Consider the following 23,008-nt stretch of genomic DNA (forward strand, 5'->3'; position numbering starts at 1 on the left):
CATTTTTTTAAACTTTCCAGAGCTGGATATTTCGCCATAGTTTCACCAAAGCTCCTGAAGCCCAGGTAAAAGGTGTGCCCACGAGTGCAGGGAAAATGATTGACACCTCGTAAATCACACCTTCTGGCACTTGTGGGTTGTTTTTCTGCTGTTGTTTCTTAATAATCAAATAAGAGGTACAAGATTGGGGCCGAGAGGGCTTATTTTTTTCAAAGATCGTTTTGCTAATGTACGGACTACTGTCAGGTCAAATGAACAGTTTTAACAAATATGACAAAAAGTGTTTTTTTTTTTTTAATTACCAATCCCCTTTAACACATTCACTGCCATTGACGGCTTTAGAACTCAAATATCAATGTTAGCTGGGAAGGCTAGCAGTGAATAAGTTAATATCAGCGCAGTCTGAGCACATCAGACACATCAGCTTTTGCTTGTCACTCAGGCCTGGTCTAGCAACTTTGCCTCCTTCGTCTTTCTTTGCAGGTGCCCCACCAACAACAACAAAACCAGCAGCATAGTTTGCGGCAAGTTGAACTTTGGCCTACCGTTCGTGCCGTAACTTTGTTACGCTCGAAAAGTCGTATGGTTCCTCGTTGGATTCTTGGCAGCCTGTCTGGCAGTTAAACGCTGAACAAGCTGAACACACAAGTGTTGTCAGCATCCCAGAGTAGTACGAGGACGGAGCTATTTCTTGGAGGCAGAATGTTCCAGCGCAAAGCTGGTACATGTTGTCCTTGAAAAGTCGTCAGAACAGAGATGGTCTGCACTGTTACTGATTGTGTTCGCTATGTTTCCCTGGCTTCTAATTTGCTTCACCAGTGTTTCAAATGGACACTGAACCAATTAATGAATTACTGACAAAAAAAAACAAAAAAAAACAATGTTACATATTATCATTATCGGTGTAACGCTGATTAGTCGTGGTCATTTTGATGTGAACTAGACATGGTATTACAGTCAGTGACACCCCATTATGACTTAAAACAGGCTGCGGCACCTTTAAGGGGGGAGAAAGGCAATCTAAAGTGGGTCACAGTAAAAATATCTTCAACAATTATTCATAGGACCCCGCCCTTCTCTAGCATACCTCTGCCTTGCAAAAAAAGAAACAAAAATCTGCATTGCACTGCAGTATAGAAAGACGACATGCAAAGCGGGAGATAAGAAGAGACGGGAGACATGAAGGAAGAAGATTTTGGGGTAAAAAGAGTGAAGAGAAAGTACAGTACAGTGTGTCATTTGTTGACTTCTTTTGCCTTGGCTCGTGATGAAACGTGGGTGCAATGTGCAAAAGTACAATGCGCAACGTGTGCCAGGAAAACACTTTCTTTGATGCTTAACGCTCGGTTTTGCATAGGCGTCGTCAGCAAGCCTCCCACCAAACACCAACACTGAGCGCACCATTGCAGACGACTGCCAAGTGGTTCGTTTAAAAGCGTACTAACCTCAATCTGCTGTGAAAGAACAGATTTGCGGAAGTATTTCTGACAGAAGTGGAGTTTCACAGACTTTGTACCGCTCCTCCAAGGTCATACATTAAGTTTGTTTTAGTCTTTTGTGAGACTGCCACGATTAGAGCAGAGCACCATCAATCAGAGGTTTTGATTCGGCGAGAAGGAGACTGGATTCCAGTCCAGCACAGGGGAGTCATGGCTGCCAGGTCCCTGTAGGGCTGCACTGTAAATCCAATCCCTAATCAGAGCCAGAGATCAAAGCGGCCTGCTCCATCTTTACCAAAGAGGAGCACTTTGATGGGTGTGTGCGTGTGTGTCTGTGTTGTAGCAAGAGTGGGGGAGGAAATGAATACAAAATTAAGGATACATAAGACATTCTAAACAGGATAATGACACCAGTGATTCCAAACCAGTGTGCCGCAGCACCTTCGTGTGTTGTGAGGGATCATCAGGTGTGACGCAGGAAATGATCCTCTTTCACCCAATTGACCTGAGATTTTTTTTTTTAATAATGTATCTTTGTGCAACTATCTATGCCAGTGACATATAATGACAGGCAGAACAAAAAATGTTCTCCCACTACAAGGCAGAATGTACATGATTTTCCTGTGTATCTGCTTTTTGGGATACAGTTGTGCCATGAGATACGAGTAGGGCTGGGGCGGTGGGTGAAATCCAATAACTCGGCTAAGTCGAACAGGTTGAGGCGAAATTTCCTCCTCGCGCGCCAATGCTAATCGCAATTGCTAACCGCTTAGCATGTAGTATTTTGCTGTCTCAAATTCTGCACACCAAATTTATACCATAAACTCAGTACCAACATATGTAGTTTAAGGATCGAAGTCCATTCCTCATAAATAAGAATAAAATACATAATCATAATTTCTATTTTCTCTATATATTATATATTTTCTATATATATATTTCAATAGTGACAGCCCTAGATATGAGTTTAATTCATCCCGTGACAACACTCATAACTCAAAACACTTGCATCCCCACTAATGTGGCATTAATGTTTCCCTATCGAAATTTATGGGATGGATTTTGTGGTTTGTTTTTTAATTGTAAACATTCCATTCTATAATATTGTACTTGAAAAAAAATAATTGAAGACTGTAGAAAATAAAAAAAAAATTGCCACATTTTTGGCTTTGGGTTAGGTTTTGGGCTTTGGTTCATTGTGCTGCTATCTTCTGGTGTGCATGCCTTGGCCACATGGGGGCAGCATAGTACAGACATACAGACAGAGATGGTCAAAACTCCACGGTAAGCAATATTAGTGGTTCTTCACACTGATAAATATTAGATGGCTGTGAGTATTGTTATATTATCTGTCAACATGTGTTGCTTCACCTTTTATGTTCAAATATTAGTTGCTTAAAGGGTTATAAGACGATCACTATTCCTTAGCCTGTCTATGGCATTTCCCCATTATGTGTTAGCATTAAGCTAGCAGGTATCTAAACAAAGCTATGTGGTAATATTACATAAATACGCAAAGTGTAATTCGTTTTGTTTTATGTTTAGTTTGACAGTAACAGCTGGAAAGTCGAGTCACTGTAGTTTGTTTGTTTGTTTTTTGTTGGTAGCGTGCCATACATTTTTTTTTTTTTCAAAATATAAAATTTGTGCCTTGGCACAATAAAGTTTGGAATACACCGAAATACACTACAAGCGGAACTTGCATAACACATTCAAAACAAGAACTGCGATTATTCATACTGAATAATACCAATGCAAAGAAACCGGTTTTCGGGCGACACTGCAGGATGCGGCAAAGCAATGCTTGCAACGTGCGCACACAATGTTCCAGTCAAACATGACGCCAGATTCCGAGCAATTGAAAAGGCTCTTCTGCCACATGGTGGACTGAGGCTAGCACTGCAAGCAACAGCAATGTGCGCAAATGTTGGCCAGCAAGGAGCCCTCGTGTGACAGCTGAGGTTGCAGTTGCCATGGTGACACTGAGTCGCATTGAGCAGGCTTTCAAAGCATCATGTATTTTTAGTTAGTATGTTGACACTTTTGTAATGCTTGTGAAGCTTTTAATGCTGCGTCGACAGGAAGAAAGGTATGGGCTGAAATATGTGCCAGCAGGAACTGAATTTGAATCATTTATATTTGAATTTGAATTTCTACACTTGAATAATTGCATTTACAAACTGAATTTGAAAAACAGAATTTGAATTGGTGTTGTTTAATTTGAAACATTGCATTTAAAAACTAAATCTCAATAGTATAATTTGAAATTTAATGTATTAGTTTGAAACTGAAGTCCAATGAACTTGAAAGTGAATGTAAGATTTTTTTTATCTGCAATGAAAATTCATCCATCCATCCATCCATTTTCTGAGCCGCTTCTCCTCACTAGGGTCGCGGGCGTGCTGGGGCCTATCCCAGCTGTCATCGGGCAGGAGGCGGGGTACACCCTGAAATGGTTGCCAGCCAATCGCAGGGCACATGGAAACAAACAACCATTCGCACTCACAGTCATGCCTACGGGCAATTTAGAGTCTCCAATTAATGCATCTTTTTGGGATGTGGGAGGAAACCGGAGTGCCCGGAGAAAACCCACGCAGGCACGGGGAGAACATGCAAACTCCACACAGGCGGGGCCAGGGATTGAACCCGGGTCCTCAGAACTGTGAGGCTGAGGCTCTAACCAGTCGTCCACCGTGCCGCCAATGAAAATTCAAATTATGTATTTTCACATTCAGTTTGATCATTTCAAATTCATTCATCCATCCATCCATTTTCTGAGCCGCTTCTCCTCACTAGGGTCGCGGGCAGGCTGGACCCTATCCCAGCTATCATCGGGCAGGAGGTGGGGTACACCCTGAACTGGTTGCCAGCCAATCGCAGGGCACATACAAACAAACAACCATTTGCACTCACATTCACATCTACGGACAATTTAGAGTTGTCAATCAACCTACCATGGATGTTTTGGGGATGCCCGGAGAAAACCCACGCAGGCACGGGGAGAACATGCAAACTCCACACAGGCGGGGCCGGGGGATTGAACCCTGGACCTCCACCGTGCCGCCTCATTTCAAATTCAGTTTGACAAATTCAATTTCAAATTAGCTGTGAAAGACTGTAACTGTAAGGAATAGCAATCAATCGGCGATACACAGATCTCGTCTTTGGCCAATCAGCGCCTTCGTTTTTTATCATGTGACAGAGGGACTCTCCGGAAAGTCAAATCTTCTAACCGGCAACAGTATTTTAACCTTTATAGCACCATTCCTTAAACTCTGTAGAATGCATCATACGGCTGCATAAGGGCTGGACTCCAATTCATTCATGTAAACCCCCTAAATTCATCACGTACTTGAAGTTCAACTACTGGTTAACGGTATGGAGATTATAGGTAATGGGAAGTTTTGCTGCTGTCACATTCAATAAAGTGTCCAAATAACCCTTTTCAGACAAACCCTGACCCTAACCTAACCCTGTTGCTAAGTCCATCTGGCTATGAATTTTTCCCCAAATTTGGCAAAAAAGGACACATTCATTTCAATTTTATCATACAAAATATGACAGAAGCGTGTGTAGTATCCCATCTTCTGAAAGTGACACAAGGAAATACAGGTACATATATATATATATATATATATATATATATATATATATATATATTTAATACAGTGGGTACAGAAAGTATTCAGACCCCCTTAAATTTTACTCTCTTTGTTATATTGCAGCCATTTGCTAAAATTATTGAAGTTCTTTTTTTTTCTCATTAATGTACACACAGCACCCCATTTTGACAGAAAAAAACGGAATTGTTAAAATTTTTTGCTGATTTATTAAAAAAGAAAAACTGAAATATCACACAGCCATAAGTATTCAAACCCTTTGCTGTGACACTCATATATTGAACTCGGATGCTGTCCATTTCTTCTGATCATCCGTGAGATGGTTCTACACCTTCATTGGAGTCCAGCTGTGTTTGATTGTACTGATTGGACTTGATTAGGAAAGCTGAAACCTGTCTATATAAGACCTTACAGCTCACAGCGCATGCCAGAGCAAATGAGAATCATGAGGTCAAAGGAACTGCCTAAAGAGCTCAGAGACAGAATTGTGGCAAGGCACAGATCTGGCCAAGGTTACAAAAAAATTCTGCTGCACTTTATGTTCCTAAGAGCACAGTGGCCTCCATAATCCTGAAATGGAAGACGTTTGGGACAATCAGAACCCTTCCTAGAGTTGGCTGTCCAGCCAAACTGAACAATCGGGGGAGAAGAGCTTTGGTGAGAGAGGTAAAGAAGATCATTGTGGCTGAGCTCCAGAGATTCAGTCGGAAGATGGGAGAAAGTTCAAGAAAGTCAACCATCACTGCAGCCCTCCACCAATCGGGGCTTTATGGCAGAGTGGCCCGACGGAAGCCTCTCCTCAGTGCAACACACATGAAAGCCCGCATGGAGTTTGCTAAAAAAAAAAACACCTGAAGGATCCCCAATTCCAGGTGTGAAAAACTTGTTGCATCGTTCCCAGAAAAACTCATGGCTGTATTAGCTCAAAAGGGTGCTTCGACTAAATACTGAGCAAAGGGTCTGAATACTTATGGGTGTGTGATATTTCAGGTTTTCTTTTTGAATAAATCTGCAAAAATTTTAACAATTCCGTTTTTTTTCTGTCAATATGGGGTGCCGTGTGTACATTAATGAGAAAAAAAAAGTTAACTTAATTGATTTTAGCAAATGGCTGCAATATAACAAAGAGTGAAAATTTTAAGGGGGTCTGAATACTTTCCGTACCCACTGTATACATAATAGACTGGAGATGACCCTAGATGGGTTTTAATAGCTGGAAAATCCACAGCCTGAAGCATCACGCAGTTCCACTACAAATTTGAGAACAATAAGTCACACCTCTAGTAATCTGCAGGCTTCTGTTGCATAATTTATTGGAGCATGTCAGCTCAATAAATTAGAATAAATCCATCCATCCATTTTCTGAGCCGCTTCTCCTCACTAGGGTCGCGGGCGTGCTGGAGCCTATCCCAGCTGTCATCAGGCAGGAGGCGGGGTACACCCTGAACTGGTTGCCAGCCAATCGCAGGGCACCTAGGAACAAACAACCATTCGCACTCACAGTCATGCCTACGGGTAATTTAGAGTCTCCAATTCATGCATGTTTTTGGGATGTGGGAGGAAACCGGAGTACCTGGAGAAAACCCACGCAGGCACGGGGAGAACATGCAAACTCCACACAGGCGGGGCAGAGATTTGAACCCGGGTCCTCAGAACTGTGAGGCTGACGCTCTAACCAGTCGGCCACTGTGCCCCTTAGAATAAAATCAATTCTAATTTATTGACATGTACCTGTCATGCAAATCAAGATAGAAGCTAACGTAGATCACAGCGCAGAAGTCAACCGCCGCTCAGTTTTATGCAATTATGTCGACAACATTCACACGTGCAGACAATTTGGTCTTTCATTGAACCTAACACATGTTTTTGGAATGTGGGAGGAATGTGGAATACCTGGAGAGAATCAACACAGGTGGGAGAACAACCAAACTCCACACAGAAAAACTGATTAACCCGTACTGAGTTATCCACTGACAACTTCATATTTTACCCGGCACCAAATACTTTTCTGCCGCCTAGTGGCCAAGAAAAAAAACTTGACATGCTTACCACTAATAAGGAAGTTCAATTACAGTGTGGGTTTGTTTATGTGTTGCAGTGCCATATATGGTTTGGTGTATCTGCGTGGATTTTTGGTCCACCCTTGCAGATAAAATAAGACTTTATTTATGTTATAAGATGTTGGAGTGTGTCTGCGGAAATTTTGTGTCCATTCATCCAGAAGAACATTTCTCAGGACAGAGGTCATTCAATTTTGCAACGCTGCTCCAATGTCAGTTGGTGAGCCATGAGCAAGGGAAGGAAACACTTACAAAAACTGCAAAACCCAATATGTCAAATGCTAATGACCCTCATCTGTCTGAATGGAACCTGAAAGAAAATAGGGAAAAAAAAGTCAAAGTGCATATGAGTCATTTTCATATAATTCAAGACAATGATCAGCAAATGCCTCCCATGGTCAGAAATTTTGAATAGCAGCACAAGAAACAATTCATTTTTCATTTGATTTTTTTCTCCATCTTTTTGAAGAATTGTCCTGGAATTCATATGTTCTTCCTGTTCTTCTGCAGGATCTCTCTAGGCTCCCTGGTTTCAAAAACATCAGGTACAAGTAAAAAAAATAAAAGTAATAATAATAATAAATTGACTCGTACTGGTCACTGAGGAGGCGGCACGGTGGCCGACTGGTTAGAGCGTCAGCCTCACAGTTCTGAGGACCCGGGTTCAATCCCTGGCCCCACCTGTGTGGAGTTTGCATGTTCTCCCCGTGCCTGCGTGGGTTTTCTCCGGGTACTCCGGTTTCCTCCCACATCCCAAAAACATGCATTAATTGGAGACTCTAAATTGCCCGTAGGCATGACTGTGAGTGCGAATGGTTGTTTGTTCGTATGTGCCCTGCGATTGGCTGGCAACCAGTTCAGGGTGTACCCCGCCTCCTGCCCGATGACAGCTGGGATAGGCTCCAGCACGCCCGCGACCCTAGTGAGGAGAAGCGGCTCAGAAAATGGATGGATGGATGGTCACTGAGAACCAAAACTGTCCCTAAGTGTGAATGTTTGTTTGTCTATATGTGTCGCTACTGTGATTGACAGGAGAAACTAACTTCGCTGTGAGCCCAAACAAGATATTTTGTTTTTGTTTTTTTAATAGACAGAGACTAGCATATTTACCGCTAGATGGCGCTAAATCCTAAACTTTGCCAAGAGCAGGCCCTGAGACAAGAATGTTCTTTCTTTCTCTCTGTACCACATTGTCAGTGTAATGTCGTGCTCTTTGGAAGTGAGGTGGTGAGGTAGCAAGTAAGACAACATTCAGAGTGTCATACACTGATTCAGATGATTCAAATGCATAAATTAAAATATGCCCAGATGGAAAAAAAAATATTGTAATATTTTTCGGAGTCAAACAAATAAACTCTATAGTGGAGAGACATATTTCTAAAACACAATATTTCTGACAAAAGTCCCCAGTTGCATCACTATTGAATAGAATTGTCTAGCTATTGTGCTACTTGACTTCATTTCCCATACCCACTTAATAGAATTTGTTGAGGCAGAAGAATGTGGGGGAAGAAAACAAAAAAACAACAAACAAAAAAAACATCAGATTTGGCAAGTGTGGACAGACAGAACTGGAGAGGATGTAAAGGCAATGGACCACCGGACCCAAGGCTGTGGTGTCCTTGAGCAAGGCAGCGTTCCCCTGAAGTGCCACCTAAAGTAGCCCCCTGCTTGTGTGCCACTAACTGTGTGCGTCTGCGGTGTTGTGATGGTTTAAAAGCAGCTTTTTGGAACCTATCCTCCTTTATTTGCAGAAAAAAAACTTGGCTATTTGTGATTTTCCGTAATGTGGCCCACAAAAAGTCAGAAAATTATCTTTTTGTTTTGTAGCAAAATACTTCCTACAGTAAATAATGATATTTATTGTATTGTCGCGTCTCTTTAATTAAGACAAGGAATGGTTACTGTCTGCCACCAACACCCCCAAAAACATCAAACTCGGCGTCCGCTGCGGAAGGCAGAAGGTCATTCATCCAATCACAATTCTAACGGCAGCGGTGTTAGACGTGTTTGGCAGTCAGCGGAAGTGGATGGATAAGATGGCGGTTGATTTGGTTAACGATTGATTCGGCGAACTAAGACTAAACACGGCATCCAAACGAGTGGAATACAATTAAAACAACTCAATAGAGCATGGCTGTATCTTTCTGCAACTGTTAGCTCATGTTGTCACAGTGTGGATCCAGCGGTTTCGGGTCAGTAAACACCGAATCGCGAGGTGTTTTCGAGCTAGCGGCCCCCATTGATGTAACTCCAGCGCTTTGGTGCGAAGTCAAATGTTCATTGTTTTACACCAGACTGCAAGCACTACAGTAATTCTTTATCATTATCATCATCATCAGACTGTACATCATGTGTGTGTTCTTAGCTGTAGGCTGGTTACTGCACTATATTTTTAAGGGTACAGTGATGTTTAAAGACATTTGTATAATGGTTTAAAATGCTACATGTGCGGAAATTCAATATTCGCGGTCGGGCTCGCGAATAGCGGGTGTCCTGTACACGTGTTTTAAGGTAGGACTTGCGCACACCACTTAAGTTGAAGTACAGATACTTTCTCTCGTAAAAGTACAATGAATCGACTCCTTTACCCCCAAAAAAGTAAAAAAGTACTGAAATGTACTGAGGTACAATGGTAAACATGCTTTTTTTTTTTACTGTCAATGATATATGTTGGCACACGGTAATTTAGCTTTGCTGTGAAAGCCGTTCCTGTCAGAAAATGTAATCAATGTTTACCCAAGCCACCATTCAGTTCCTAGTGATAGCACTGAAGAGTAACAGTACTTGCTGCATGTGTTTCTTCTTATTATTATTATTATTGATTTTATTTATTTATTTATTTATTTATTTATTTTAGGCTGGCACAAGACAAAGTAAAACAATTCAAAAGATAAGGCCGTGGATGGGGAATATCTTGCTTCTCCAAATCTGTTGCATCATAGTCAGTAATGCTCCCTGGTTGGTTCCTGCTGTCGCTGTTTTTTTTAAACTTATAATTCTCCAAGATCACAATCAACCGATTCAATCAAGAGCTGTCTCAATTTCTCTTTGTGTGTGTGTGTGTTGTCATCCATGGAAGTTGAAAAAAAGCAACAACCTTTGACAAAAGATAGAATTTATCGGTTTTAGTTCAAGAAAAATCAAGAGGCTACTGTAAAGTACAGATAGCTGTAAAACCAACTTAAGTACAATAACTTAGTACTTGGTTACTGCCCCACCACTGCACGTGTTGTGTGTCATAAAGCGCACAATGAAGTGGACTACGAGTTACTTTGCGTTCCAACGATTCCACGGCGACTGAAGACTGGAGGAGAGTCGCTGCAGTTAATTAAAAAGTCGCCCTGATTGGACGAGCGAGTAATCCTGGCGGGCCGTCGCGCGCCTACTAACTAATTTGCGTGCGCGAGGCAAGAGGCGAGGGAGGGGAAGCGAGCGCACGTACGCCACCGTCACTTGTGGACAAGTTGGATCCCAACTTGTTGTTGTGGTTGCGGTCGTTGTTGCTCGCTTGCGGTGGCGGCGGCGGCGGTGAGCTGTGCGCGCAGCAGCGATCGAGGAGCGGCGCGCACATGTAGACGCGTTCACAGTCCTCACAGCAGTCTCCTTGTGCAAGACGCACGGAGAGGGCTTCCCAGTTCCAGAAAGAAACGGGAAGTAGACGTTTTTTTTCCCTTTCTTTCTTTCGGGAGCGAAGATGAACGCCAGCGACGAGAACCTGCTCAAGTCCATCAGCAACGACGCGCTCCTCGACCTGACGCAGCGCTACGGTCAGTCGGCCTTCGGCTTCGGCGCCGGCCACGGCCCCGGAGCCCCCGGCCGCTTCCCACTCACGCCGGCCGCCGACTTCCTCACCGGGCAGACGGCCAAGTCCAACGAGAGCGGCGGGGAGCACACCAGTGACGACGACGACGGCTTCGACTCGCTGGAGTCCCGCAAAAGAGGCGCGCCCTTCGGGGACGACAAGCCCGGGGGTCCCCTGGCCAAGAAGTCCAAGGAGCAGCGCTCCCTGCGGCTCAGCATCAACGCCCGGGAGAGGCGGAGGATGCACGACCTGAACGACGCGCTGGACGGCCTGAGAGCAGTCATCCCGTACGCCCACAGCCCGTCGGTGCGAAAACTCTCCAAAATAGCGACTCTCCTCCTGGCCAAGAACTACATCCTCATGCAGGCTCAGGCTCTGGAGGAGATGCGGCGACTGGTGGCCTACCTCAACCAGGGACAGAGCCTGACTTCGCCCATCCCCGCCGCCCTGACGCCCTTCGGCCAGGCCGCCGCCGTCTACCCCTTCTCGGGCTCGGCTCTGGCCGGCTGCGCCGACAAGTGCTCCAACTTCTCGGGAACGCCGTCCGCTCTCTTTAAACATTGCAACGACAAACCTTGACGCGCTTCCGTGCGCTCTCCTTCCCCGAACTTTTTAACTCTCCCTCTCCCGCTAATTTTGATGGAAATCATTTTGTGTGCATAATTCCGACGAAGTGATGCTGCGATGTCTCGTCCTGATTGATGAACTATTTAGGCCTTGTCACTTTCTTGCTCGCCCCGAATTACGCAGAGCAGTTCACGATGAAATAAAAGTGAATTATCAATTCATTCATCTATGCAAAAGTCAAATCGTTCAAGTTCGACTATTATTTACAAATATTACAAAAAGTAGGAATCGATTTCCCTTTACTGATGTTTTAATGCTTGATATTTCACCCCGCCCCCCCCAAAAAAAAATTATTGACGACTTTTTATTTTTGAAGGTCTTGCACATGTCACATGATTGTATTGTACAACTGTGAAAATAAGCCCGACTATACTAATAAGGCTTTACATTCATGGCCTGTAAGGAAAAGCGTTTTTTTTTTTTTTTGGGTTGTGTCGCGAAATGAACTTCATAAATTGTTTACATGTGTTTAGAATTAAACATCATATCTATATGCTCGTACTCGCTTTGATTCATTTTCAGCATCCTTTCAGCTCTGTATTTGCTCTTATTTTGCATAAAGTAAATAATAAATGCACACTTGAAATGCCCGCATAAACGAGTCAAGTATAATTTTTCTTTAAACCAAATAAAATATAATAAGAATAATAATAATAACAATTGGAACCGTACCTAACAAATCCATCGCCACTGAAATAATTTGGGGGTGGACTGTTTTGACTGAGTCTCCATGCCTGATGACTTGGCAACTTTGTTTTCTTGCATGAGAAGCCCAATGACATGAGGAGATTGGTCCGAACGAGCTCGGTGGGGCTGGTGTGCCCACTTTGGTACGCCGAGGGTCGTGGGTCGTGGTGGTGGAGGGGGCGAGCACACAAGAGCCGCCCCGGGGCCACCCAGGACCTGTCTCTGGGTATTTGGCTGATCGCAGGCTCCCATGGCGGCCTCTTCCATCCCGGACAGCATATTAACACGATTTCAGATCCTGTCTGCGGAGAGCGTTGCTTGTTTGCATACATCTGCATGGGCGGTGAATTTGGGAAAACACCTAGACAGTAAACACACAGTCAAGCACTTTTTCCCCCTCTGTTTTCTTTTGTTACCGACCTGATATTGATTTTGTTGTGTGTTAGATTATTATTATTTTTTTTATTATTGTATCCAAAATGCATGTCAGCTTGTCTTTATGACATACAGTAAACCTATTAGTTTTTTTATATTGGGACTGCTGAACTGTTCTCAATATATTACACAAGACATTGAGTCGAGGAGTGTCCCTTTCTGCAATTTAGCTGCTTGTCACAACAACAGCCCCCCCGTGGCATCTTAAGTTGCCCCCCTTGGATGACAATTGTCTTGTCAGGGATATGATGTGACAAACAGTGCCCATGATGCCCGCGCCCTGCGCGCCATCACTCTCTCCACTGCCTTGTTGTCATAAATGAGACGGTTGCCTTTTTAAAATTGTTTAGATTTTTTTAATTTTTTTTCCATTTGGTGCAAGAAGGGGCTGCATGGAGTCACTTCTCTTAAGTGTACATTAGGCCTCGGTGAAAATGTAAATGATTGTTTCCCACTCATTATGTCAGTGGTGGCAGTCATTTGAAACATTATAGCCAACTTGATTATATGTGCACATAATAATCACCCTATTTCTTACACGTCATACATTTGCTTGATAAATAGCTAATTGTAGTCCCTTTGTTTCAATTTCAAGTTTATTCATCTGGCTGTGATTGGATTTGACGAGATTTTTCTGCTATATGCACTTCTAGAGTGGCTTGTTAATGCTCATGCCATAATTAATGACTGCAACTTGCTGTGAAAATGCAGAAAAATAAACGTGGTGGTCATTTTGCCTAATTGATATGGCTTCAAATGATCATTAGCGCCACTGCACCACATTCATGCTGTGCAGTCTATACCTATAACTCCTTTTTTATGTTTTAATACTCATGTATATAAAATGAAGTACTGTACCAGCAGAACAGAACCCGGTAGGAGTGCAAATATATTATATTGTGTGATTTAGTCTTCACGTAGACCAGTCCTGTCAGTGCACTCGCCTTCTGCCGACAGCCCGGCATGGTGCAGGAGTATACGGACAGACTGTGTGATGTCTGTAAACATTTGTGTTTGCTCCCAGTGGGATGGATAGAGAGTGATTTTATTAGCGCAGCTCCAAGCTTTGAGGTATGTTTGTGTGCTTTTTCTCCAACCCGATGCTATGGTACTAAAACCATATGCCCTTAAGTGCGTGCCTCTGCCTAATGCTTCTGACAGCGCTGTTTTCTCTAATTAAGTTCTCTTCATGTGCGAGCTTATGTGTCTGATGCACATTGTACCACACATACTGTACCAACAACAACTGCGGGCCTCCGAGGAAAATGAGCATGCTTCAGCTCTTATTATGCTTACCGTGGAGGACCAAAGGGGGTTTAAAACAGTGTGTTTTTTTGTTTGTTTGTTTTTTCTTATTCAAATGAGCAACTATAGCTGTAGCTTCAGTACTGGGGTTTTGTGGGGTGCTCTCAGGTCATAGGTGAGGTCAACAGTGGAGCCGGTAGAAAAGGGTGCCCGTGCCCAATGAAGACCATCGCCCGTAAAAAATGGAGCCTGCAACGTTCCCTCAGTGACGTCACGGTGCCTTCGTCCCTCCCAGCCCCGCCTTGTCGGAAAGGATGAGCGGGTGAGTCAGTCGGTTCCGAGGAGCTATGTGATTCGGGGTGACGTTGCTGCGAGTACGGCGAAACAGGTCGGGGCCCTTCATTCGTTAATCTAAGCGAGGGGAGGGTGTGTGTGTGTGTGTGGGGGGGGGGGGGGGGATGTCTGGTTCCATGTGTCTGTGTGCATTGTGTTTGTGTGTGTGTTCATATGGCCCCAAGAGCCTCTAAACAGGGCAGCTGGGCAAAAAAGCGTTTTGCCTTAACCGCCACAAGGCACCTGACACCACATGGTAGGCCCAGACAGCGTGGAAGGGACTAAATTAGGCAGAGTACGTCAATGCACTAGCGGGTGATAATGCCTTTGCTGAGCGTGATTTACTACACTTACAGTGGATATAGAAAGTCGATACACCCCTGATCAAATGTCATGTTTTGGGGATTGCAAAAAAGAAAATGTGACCAAGATAATTATTTCAAAACCTTTCCCACCATTAATGTGAGTTATAATCTGTACAACTCAGTTGAAAAAAAAAATAATAATCTTTGCGACAGGTGAAGTAAAATCAAACACCTGAGATTGTTGGTTTCACAAGTGTGCACACCCTCTTATAACTGGTGATGTGGTTGTATTCAGAACAAACTAATCACATTCCAGCTCATGTTAAATGGGAGCATCAGCACACACGTCCTGTCCGTTAAAGTGCCTCTGATCTAATCCAAATACATTTCTGATGTTCTGGTAGGCTTTTGCTGACATTTTTGTGTCACATCTTACAGTATAAAGGGATTGGAAGAAGGGTACAAAAGACTACCCAAAGACTACCCAAAGGATTCAACACAACATGGAACGCAGTGAAGATAATCATAATCAAGAAGAAAATATGGCACAACAAGCGCATTAACAAGAACTCCACATCCATCCAAAATTGATGAGAAGACAAGAAGAAAGCTGGTCAACGTGGCTGCAAAGAGGGTGACAGCAACATTGAAGGAGCTGCACGAATTGCTGGTAAGTACTTGCTGTTTAGTAAATGTAACAACACGTCTTCTTCATATGTCCGGGCTCTGGGAAAGTGGGGCACGACAGAAACTTTGTCTTATAACGACAAGTATCCAAGCCCAGCTGCATTTCTCAAAGACACACTAGAAATCTCCCAAACGCATGTGGGCAAATGTGTTATAGTTCAATGAAACTTAAACCTTTTTGCACATAATTCCAAAAGGTATACTTGGCTCTTTGTGATCAGTTGAGCAAGCTCTCTGAAGGACCTCCTCACCAAATTGTTGAACACTCACTCAGAAACACCAGTGATTTTTGCCCCCCCCCCCCACACACACTTCTATCGCCACGCTCATCACTCTCCCCATTTAGCTCGTAGTTTTGACAGAGGATAGGAGCTGACAAACGGGGGCATCCGTTACTGCAGTGATGCCTAATCTCTGTAATGGCCTCACAGATACCGGACTGGTGTTGTGCAAACACACACACACACATGCACGCACACTTCAACTAGCTGGACAAGTGTGCATGTAAAGCCCTGAGGTCAAGTCTCATCTCTGTGCTCAGCCATTTGAACACACTGTAACCCCCTTTCACTCTCATAGGCGGCCTGTCTCATTCTCTAACCCAGCCCCCCCCCCCCCCCCACCATACACACGCGCACGCACTCGCAAACACACAGGGACCAGCACCCGTCTTCGTGTTCAGTACCAGCTGAGGAGCACCCTGATTTTGCGGGGAGCAGGGGGAGCTCGTTATCCTCATTAATTAATGACAAAAGCGATGTAATTGGCCATCCATAATCCTCCATGTGGAGACAGTGTGACAGGCGGAGAGGCTTCTAAACACACACAAACGCAGAAAATGTTCACCCTCGTGCGTGTCTCTAATAATGCACTTGAATATAACGAGACCGGCTCGTAATCACGTGCAAGTAAGGCGACATATATTTTGATGACATAAATGAACTGAAAGTATGTCACTTGACTGTTTCCTTCTTATCCAGCCGGGGCATCACGGGAGGTTCCGCTGGGCCCAGAAACATGCCCCCCTAAACCGCCCCCTCCTTTGTCTCATCGCCAACTCCTTCTCCACATCTGAATGAGAAGACAAGATTAATAGCAGTTCCTGTCGCCGACGAGTCTAATTAAAAGCATCGGAACATGCGCGTGGCCAAGGATCAGTGGCTTTTAATGAGGAGCTTGTTGGCTGATTTGGGCCTCATTTTCTGCCTAATAAGGCCAGTTTAAGAAGTAATTTTGGTGGGATGTGACTCCTTTAAACCTGCTCATTATCAATGAGAGCGCTTCACTTAAGTACTTGAGGAAATGCTGTGTTTAATTAATATTGTGCTGGGCACATGGATTAGCTGACAGCCCCGGAATGGCGGGGCGCGAGCAAACTGAGCTCAGGAGCGAAAATTGATGAAGAACTTTCAAGGGCACTGATTTCATTAAGCAGCTTCATTACAGCCCAAATAACTCTTCCTGTCATTGCACCGATTCGGTCTCACAAAGACATACTCGCTAAACAATCCTGAGGAGAGCTTCGCTGAGGGCACTTTTGCTTCGGGTGATCGCCATTACGTTCCCTTCTCTGAGCTTGTGCAATATTTGTTTCACATTTTGCTCTTTTCCTTCTTGTTTTACTGCCAGAGTTCACCGACAGAGCTTTAAAGGTCAAGCAGTTTAAGGGCTTGAGAGCGTTGTAGCGACTTTCACTACGCACCAGGAACCCGCACACAACAAGAAGAAGGCTTACGACCTCTTCATCCCATTGTGGTAATCTTCTTAGCTCCCCAACTCTGCTGTTCAATATGTAGAGTAGAGAGCAGAGCCGGACTTGAAGGGCTTTAAGTGTTCGCGGGTTCAGTCGCTGGGATTTGTCTCTCCAGGACCAATTACCTCACGCAAAAACGGCTACAACATTGTGCTATAACATGAGGCGACTTTATTTTTTCATCCTTTTATTTTGACTTTTTATGCTAAAGCGGCTTTGTTCACAAAGAAGTGTTGTTTTCCCTTTTCTCTCCGGGCTTTCCTGTCAGTATCAATACAACAACAGCAGATATCGATCCAGCCGTGTCTCTGAGTGGGTTCACATGTGCGTTTAAAGTTGGGATTTTTAATACGATGTGAATCTCAATATTCAATGATAAAGTCTAAATAAATAAAGTTGAGGTGTCGGTTAGATCCGGTGTTTGGAATTTTGTGGCTTTGCGCATTTAAAAAGAGGGACGTCTGCGCTGGTCTGCGCGTGTTCACAGCCGACTTCGATCCTGTCCAATCAAAGTGGCTCCTCTCATTCCCTTCAAATGCGCCGCATTATTCTTGCATGGGAACGCCTCTACGTGCAGAAGAGGACGCAGCGATCCGTGCGTGACTGGATCATTTAAAAAATATAATAATGGTGATAAAGATGATAATAATGCATTCAATGAATTGATTTCCGCACCACAATAGGTAGGCACAAGTTTAGACTGACTTTCTGGGAAGTGAGGAAGAGGAGCGGGAGTGTGTGTCGAGACTCTAGAGAGATGAAGGCTGACAGTTGAGAAAAACATTAGTTGAATTTTTTGGGGCATGGCTTCAACAGACAATAATCATTAATTTTTGCAATCAAGAGGTTCTTTGAGCTGTCACTGCTCATCTTCGTTTCTATGTCCAAGCATACGCTACAAATACTTGATCACAAAATCGCTTACTACTCTTCACTTGACATGACACAACATTATTTTGCAGTAGCCTAAAAGTGTTGTCATCCATGTTTAATTTAAGTGTCTTCACACGGCTGATGCGGCTACCCAGAAAGTAGCTGGTCATGTGGCATCGGTGTGTAGTATCGGAATATCTTTCCGAGCGCCAAGTACTTTACAGACATACAGTATCGGCACCGATACCAAACTGGTATCAGTATCGGTGCAACAGGACTGACAAAAATAGACAAACAAATGGACAATTTGTAATTTTGCAGAAGATGCAAAAGCCCGAATGACCGAGATGAGATGACCTACTGTAATAAAATAATGACAGGAAGACACATTTGTAATTATGTAATGTGTTGAAGGGGCCAACCAATCCTATTTTCCACACGTGAGCGCTTCCCTGCAGGTTCTGTTTCATGAGGATGGACATCCCTTCCTGTAGAATTCCCAAACAAAGCCAAGAGGAGAGGCTGAAATTGAAGAAAGAAACATTTAGGGGGAAGAGCTAAATTGGGATAGAAACATGCTCACTCTAATCTGGACAACAGGGACCTGCTTACATTATTTTTGTCATGTCTTGTTGATAGTATTCATGTAGTACAACATCCTATCAGGTAATATCAGCCTGTGAAGGATTAGCACGAATAAGAGGGCTTTTATTCTGTTTCGCGTAAGGGATAATTCCTTTGAAATATTTTAACATTTTCATTCTAATATGGAAATTTTTTATTTTTTTTTTTTAATCCGGATATTTCTTGAGGACACAGTGATATAAGAGCATTTTTTATGATTGAAAGATGCAGTCCCAGATGCTGCACGATAGAGAGCAAATGTTCCAGCTGAAGGCTCTGATATAACAGCATTAAGAAAAAAATATTTTTTTTTAAAAGACTTTCAGTATTTTTTTTGTCACCTTCATATATGAGAGTGTTAGCTTAAAGCAGCTAATGCTAATGCCACCGTGGTTAATAGAAGAGCTCAAGATAAGCCGCAATTCTACTACCTTGTTATTTCCTGTTCATAGAATGCAAATAAGAGGATAATAACACAGAATGTGATCCGCGGGGATAGTTATTGTTCTCCAATTGTTTTCGGTCCAACAACAGGAAAACACCTCTTGTTTGTGTCTGAGGTGGCACCTGTTGTTTTGCTTTTGCGTAGTGGAAATCCTCATCTCATCAAAGTTTTGCTCTCACTTATTTCCCAAATGAAAGGTTACCGTTTGCATGCCTCTGTTGATCTGTCATTGCTGACCTTCTAGAGTGTTCTCAGTGGTCCTACAGATGTCCCCCAGGTCGCCTGTCTCAAGGTTGATCGGTGGCGAGGATGGACAAGAGGCCACGGCCCGTCAGAGCCCGGACTGCGTTTGTGTCGAGGTGTTCGTTGTTCACGGGTTTAATTAGGCAATGCTGTCAATAGAGACTTGGAAAAAGATGCGGATGAATGACGTGACTGTGTCATCTCGGCCAGCAGGGTGACAATGTTGCGCTAAGTGATGCACCAGTTCAGCTCAGACAGGGCGGAGGGTGAAGACAGGGTCATATTGGTATTATCTATGAACGAGTGTGTGTGCCTGCGTGCTTGTGTGTGTGTGTGTGTGTTAATGGAGCCCCATAACGTAACACTGTTGGTTTAGGTCACCTGCCGTTCCCTCTGTTGTGTTAAGGATTATCCCAGGAAGTGAACTGGAGCAACAATAATGTGAGGCATGCCTCTTACAGTACAGTTTTCTAATCTGACCATATCTATTCCTAATATGAGCACAGAGGGAATTGACATTTTGACACCGCATTCTACAATATTTCATATTAAATGTGTCTTGTAAATTTGGCACACCAACACAGAAGAGTGTTGTTAACAACCCTGCCATATTTGAATGATTTTTAAAAAAGAAAACACCAAATGACCAATTTACCAGATGAGGCTGCAAATTGGCTTTGCGCAGCACCGCAACAACGAGCCGTTCTAAAGTTGTCACAAAGCTCATGTTCACACGCTGACAGTCACTTCCGACTTTTTAATAACATTTTCCCTCGCTCTAACGGCTTCTCTCCTTGACGTTCGCACACTCACGGCCGACAACGAGGCACTCTAAAGCACACACGCCATCCCGAAGCATACGCTGGCTATCAAGTCAGACTTTAAAAAAAAATATATTTTATCCTTCCTTACAATTTTGCCTTTATCTGCATGACATGCGCATGTCTATTTACATTTCTATAAATACTTAATCTGTCTCATGTTTAAGTCATGACTTGAAAATAATCAGTGTTTATCTATTTTTAAACAAAAGTAAATCAGCCAAAATAGTCAACAGATACTGAAATAGTACATAATTAGAATTCAATGATATTTTATTTATTACGCTATATTAATATTTAGTTTTTTGGACAGGTGCCTCTGTGCTCTGATTAAAATCCTTTTAGTCTCCGACCACCCCCGACCACCGCTCCCAAAAAAGCTTGCAAGTAAATAAATTATTACCTTTCCAGAATGAAAATGTTAAAAAAAAGACTAATCCCATCAATCGTAATCTCTCTTTTATTAATATTGCAAACAACCAAAACCTTGTTTTGTGATCCAAGCTGGGGAATTACACGGGACACATGCAATCACACACACACACACACACTCACACACACACATGCTGACTTGTGATCTTTCTTATAAGGTGAACATGGGATTTCTGCTAATGTCCCTGCTCCATTTTTCTTTTAATCACGACAATGGGATGAGACAAGCTGGCGGGTCAGGCTTGGTTGGCCTGACTCGGTTGATTGTTCTGATTGACTTGTCTTTGTTTGGCAGATATGTAATATAGTCTGCTTTAAGAGGATTTGATGAGGGGAGGAGGGAGGTTATTGTGGGATTTGATCATGGTGGCGGAGGTGAACCTGTTCTTGTCCACCTACACACACAGTATTGATGTCTGTCTTTGTTTGTGTTCAAAAGTACACTGCAAGCGTGCCAAAAGCCGTGCGTTCGTCTTCCCATTAGTATGACAGGTATCATTAGCTTGATAAATGGCCACACTTGCATGGGGAGGCTCTTGAAGAAAGTAATATATGCAGTGGATATAAAAAGTCTACACACCCCTGTTCAAATGGCAAGTTGAATTGAACACAAAATGAGAGATTTCAAAACTTTTTCCAACATTAATGTAACCTACAACATGTACAACTCAAAGGAACAAAACGTCTTTTCAAGACGTGAGGGAAAAATAAACAACTGAAATAATGTATTTGCAAAAGTGTGTACACCCTCTTATAACTCGCATGTGACTGTGTTCAGAATTAACCAATCATATTTAAACTCATTTTAAAAGGGAGTCAGCACAAACTTGCCATCATTTAAAATGCCTCTGATTGACACCAAATACATTTCAGATGTTCTAGTAGGCTCATTGATTTGAGGTTGGTTATTTTTTGTTTTTGTTTGTTTGTTTTGCTTAATAACGGAAGCCTGAAGGTTTTGTGCTAACACTGACTGCTATTTCGAACTGTTCGTATTTCCTTTCACCTTGTCTAAGGCCAGCTGAAGAAAAAAAGCCAAAACATCCTGCTGCCACCACCATGCTTCATTGTCAGTATGGTTTTCTTTTGGTGATGAACAGAGTTGTGTTTGTGCAAAAGATACTTTCGGGATGATGGTCGAAATGTTCCGCCTTGGTTTCATTGGACCACAACACATTTTCTCAAGTGTTTGGAATACCTTGGACAAGGTGGAGGGAATTATGAACAGTTTGAAAAAGCAGTGATAGCTGTTCAGGCTTCCCCTAGAAAGTAATTGTCTACTAGACAATGAAAATGCTACCAGAACATTTGAACTTTATTTGGGGTAAATTGGAGGAAATTTAAATGGCAGATGTATGTTGAAACCTATTTAAAATAAATTAGAACAAGACTGGGCGGCACGATGGGTGACTGCTTAGAGCGTCTGCCTCACAGTTCTGAGGTCCAGGGTTCAATCCCCGCCGGTGTGGATTTTGCATGTTCTCCCTGTGCCTGCGTGGGTTTTCTCCGAGCACTCCGGTTTCCTCCCAGATCCCAAAGACATGCGTGCTAGGTTAATTGACGACTAAATTGCCCGTAGGAGTGAATGTGAGTGCGAATGGTTGTTTGTTTATATGTACCCTGCAATTGGCTGGCAACGAGTTCAGGGTGTACCCCGCCTCCTGCCCGATGATAGCTTGGATGGGCTCTGGCACTCCAGCGACTCTTGTGAGGATAAGCGGCTCAGAAAATGGATGGATGGATGGATAGAACGAGACTGGCTACATTAATGGTGCGAAAAGTTTTGAAATGTTTTGTCTCCACAAAAACCTGGTATTTGAACAGAGGTGTATAGACTTTTTATATCCACTGTATCTATATTAGTACAGTAGTGTATAATAGGAAGTGCAGGTTTTAAGGAATTAGGTTGTAGGAATGTTGAATGATCAATGTGATTGGGAAGTGTCAGGATGAAAGCATGAATGTGCAAAGATGGATTTGTGAGTGCTACATACAGACAGATAATAGACAGATTATTGCAACAGCAAATGTCATGTGCATTATGAACAATACACAAATTATAGAGTATATATTCATTAGAAGGCGCCACGGTGGACGACTGGTTAGAACGTCTGCCTCACAGTTCTGAGGAGCGGGGTTCAAATCCCGGCCCCGCCTGTGTGGAGTTTGCATGTTCTCCCCGTGCCTCCGTGGGTTTTCTCCAGGCACTCCGGTTTCCTCCCGCATCCCAAAAACATGCGTGGTAGGTTAATTGAAGACTCTAAATTGCCCGTAGGTGTGCATGTGAGTGCGAATGGTTGTTTGTTTGTATGTGCCCTGCGATTGGCTGGGAACCAGTACAAGGGTGTACCCCGCCTCCCGCCCGAAGATAGCTGGGATAGGCTCCAGCACTCCCGCGACCCTTGTGAGCATAAGCGGCTCAGAAAACGGATGGATGGATGGATATTCATTAGATGGCATAGATAGCACTGTGATGGGTAAAATGCAGAGGACAAGTTTTGTGTGCATGCATGCATGTTCATGACAAAAGAAAAACAAAAAAAAAAGGTGATTCTGTAGACAGAAGGTTTGAAG

The 23,008-nt window shown here is 43.3% G+C and overlaps 1 protein-coding gene across 1 annotated transcript; it reads left to right on the forward strand.

Moving 5' to 3' along the window:
* Positions 1-10,421: 10,421 nt before the first annotated feature.
* Positions 10,422-12,052, forward strand: bhlhe23 (basic helix-loop-helix family, member e23). The gene has a single exon (XM_061759147.1). The coding sequence runs from the start codon at positions 10,817-10,819 to the stop codon at positions 11,501-11,503; it is 687 nt and encodes a 228-aa protein (XP_061615131.1). The 5' UTR covers positions 10,422-10,816; the 3' UTR covers positions 11,504-12,052.
* The last annotated feature ends 10,956 nt before the right edge of the window (positions 12,053-23,008 follow it).

This window comes from Phyllopteryx taeniolatus, chromosome 1 (genome assembly GCF_024500385.1).
Source record: "Phyllopteryx taeniolatus isolate TA_2022b chromosome 1, UOR_Ptae_1.2, whole genome shotgun sequence".
Taxonomy (NCBI): domain Eukaryota; kingdom Metazoa; phylum Chordata; class Actinopteri; order Syngnathiformes; family Syngnathidae; genus Phyllopteryx; species Phyllopteryx taeniolatus.

Bases quoted from the DNA above. Each gene is read 5' to 3' on its own strand.
- bhlhe23 (XM_061759147.1), top strand. From the start codon at position 10,817: ATGAACGCCAGCGACGAGAACCTGCTCAAGTCCATCAGCAACGACGCG.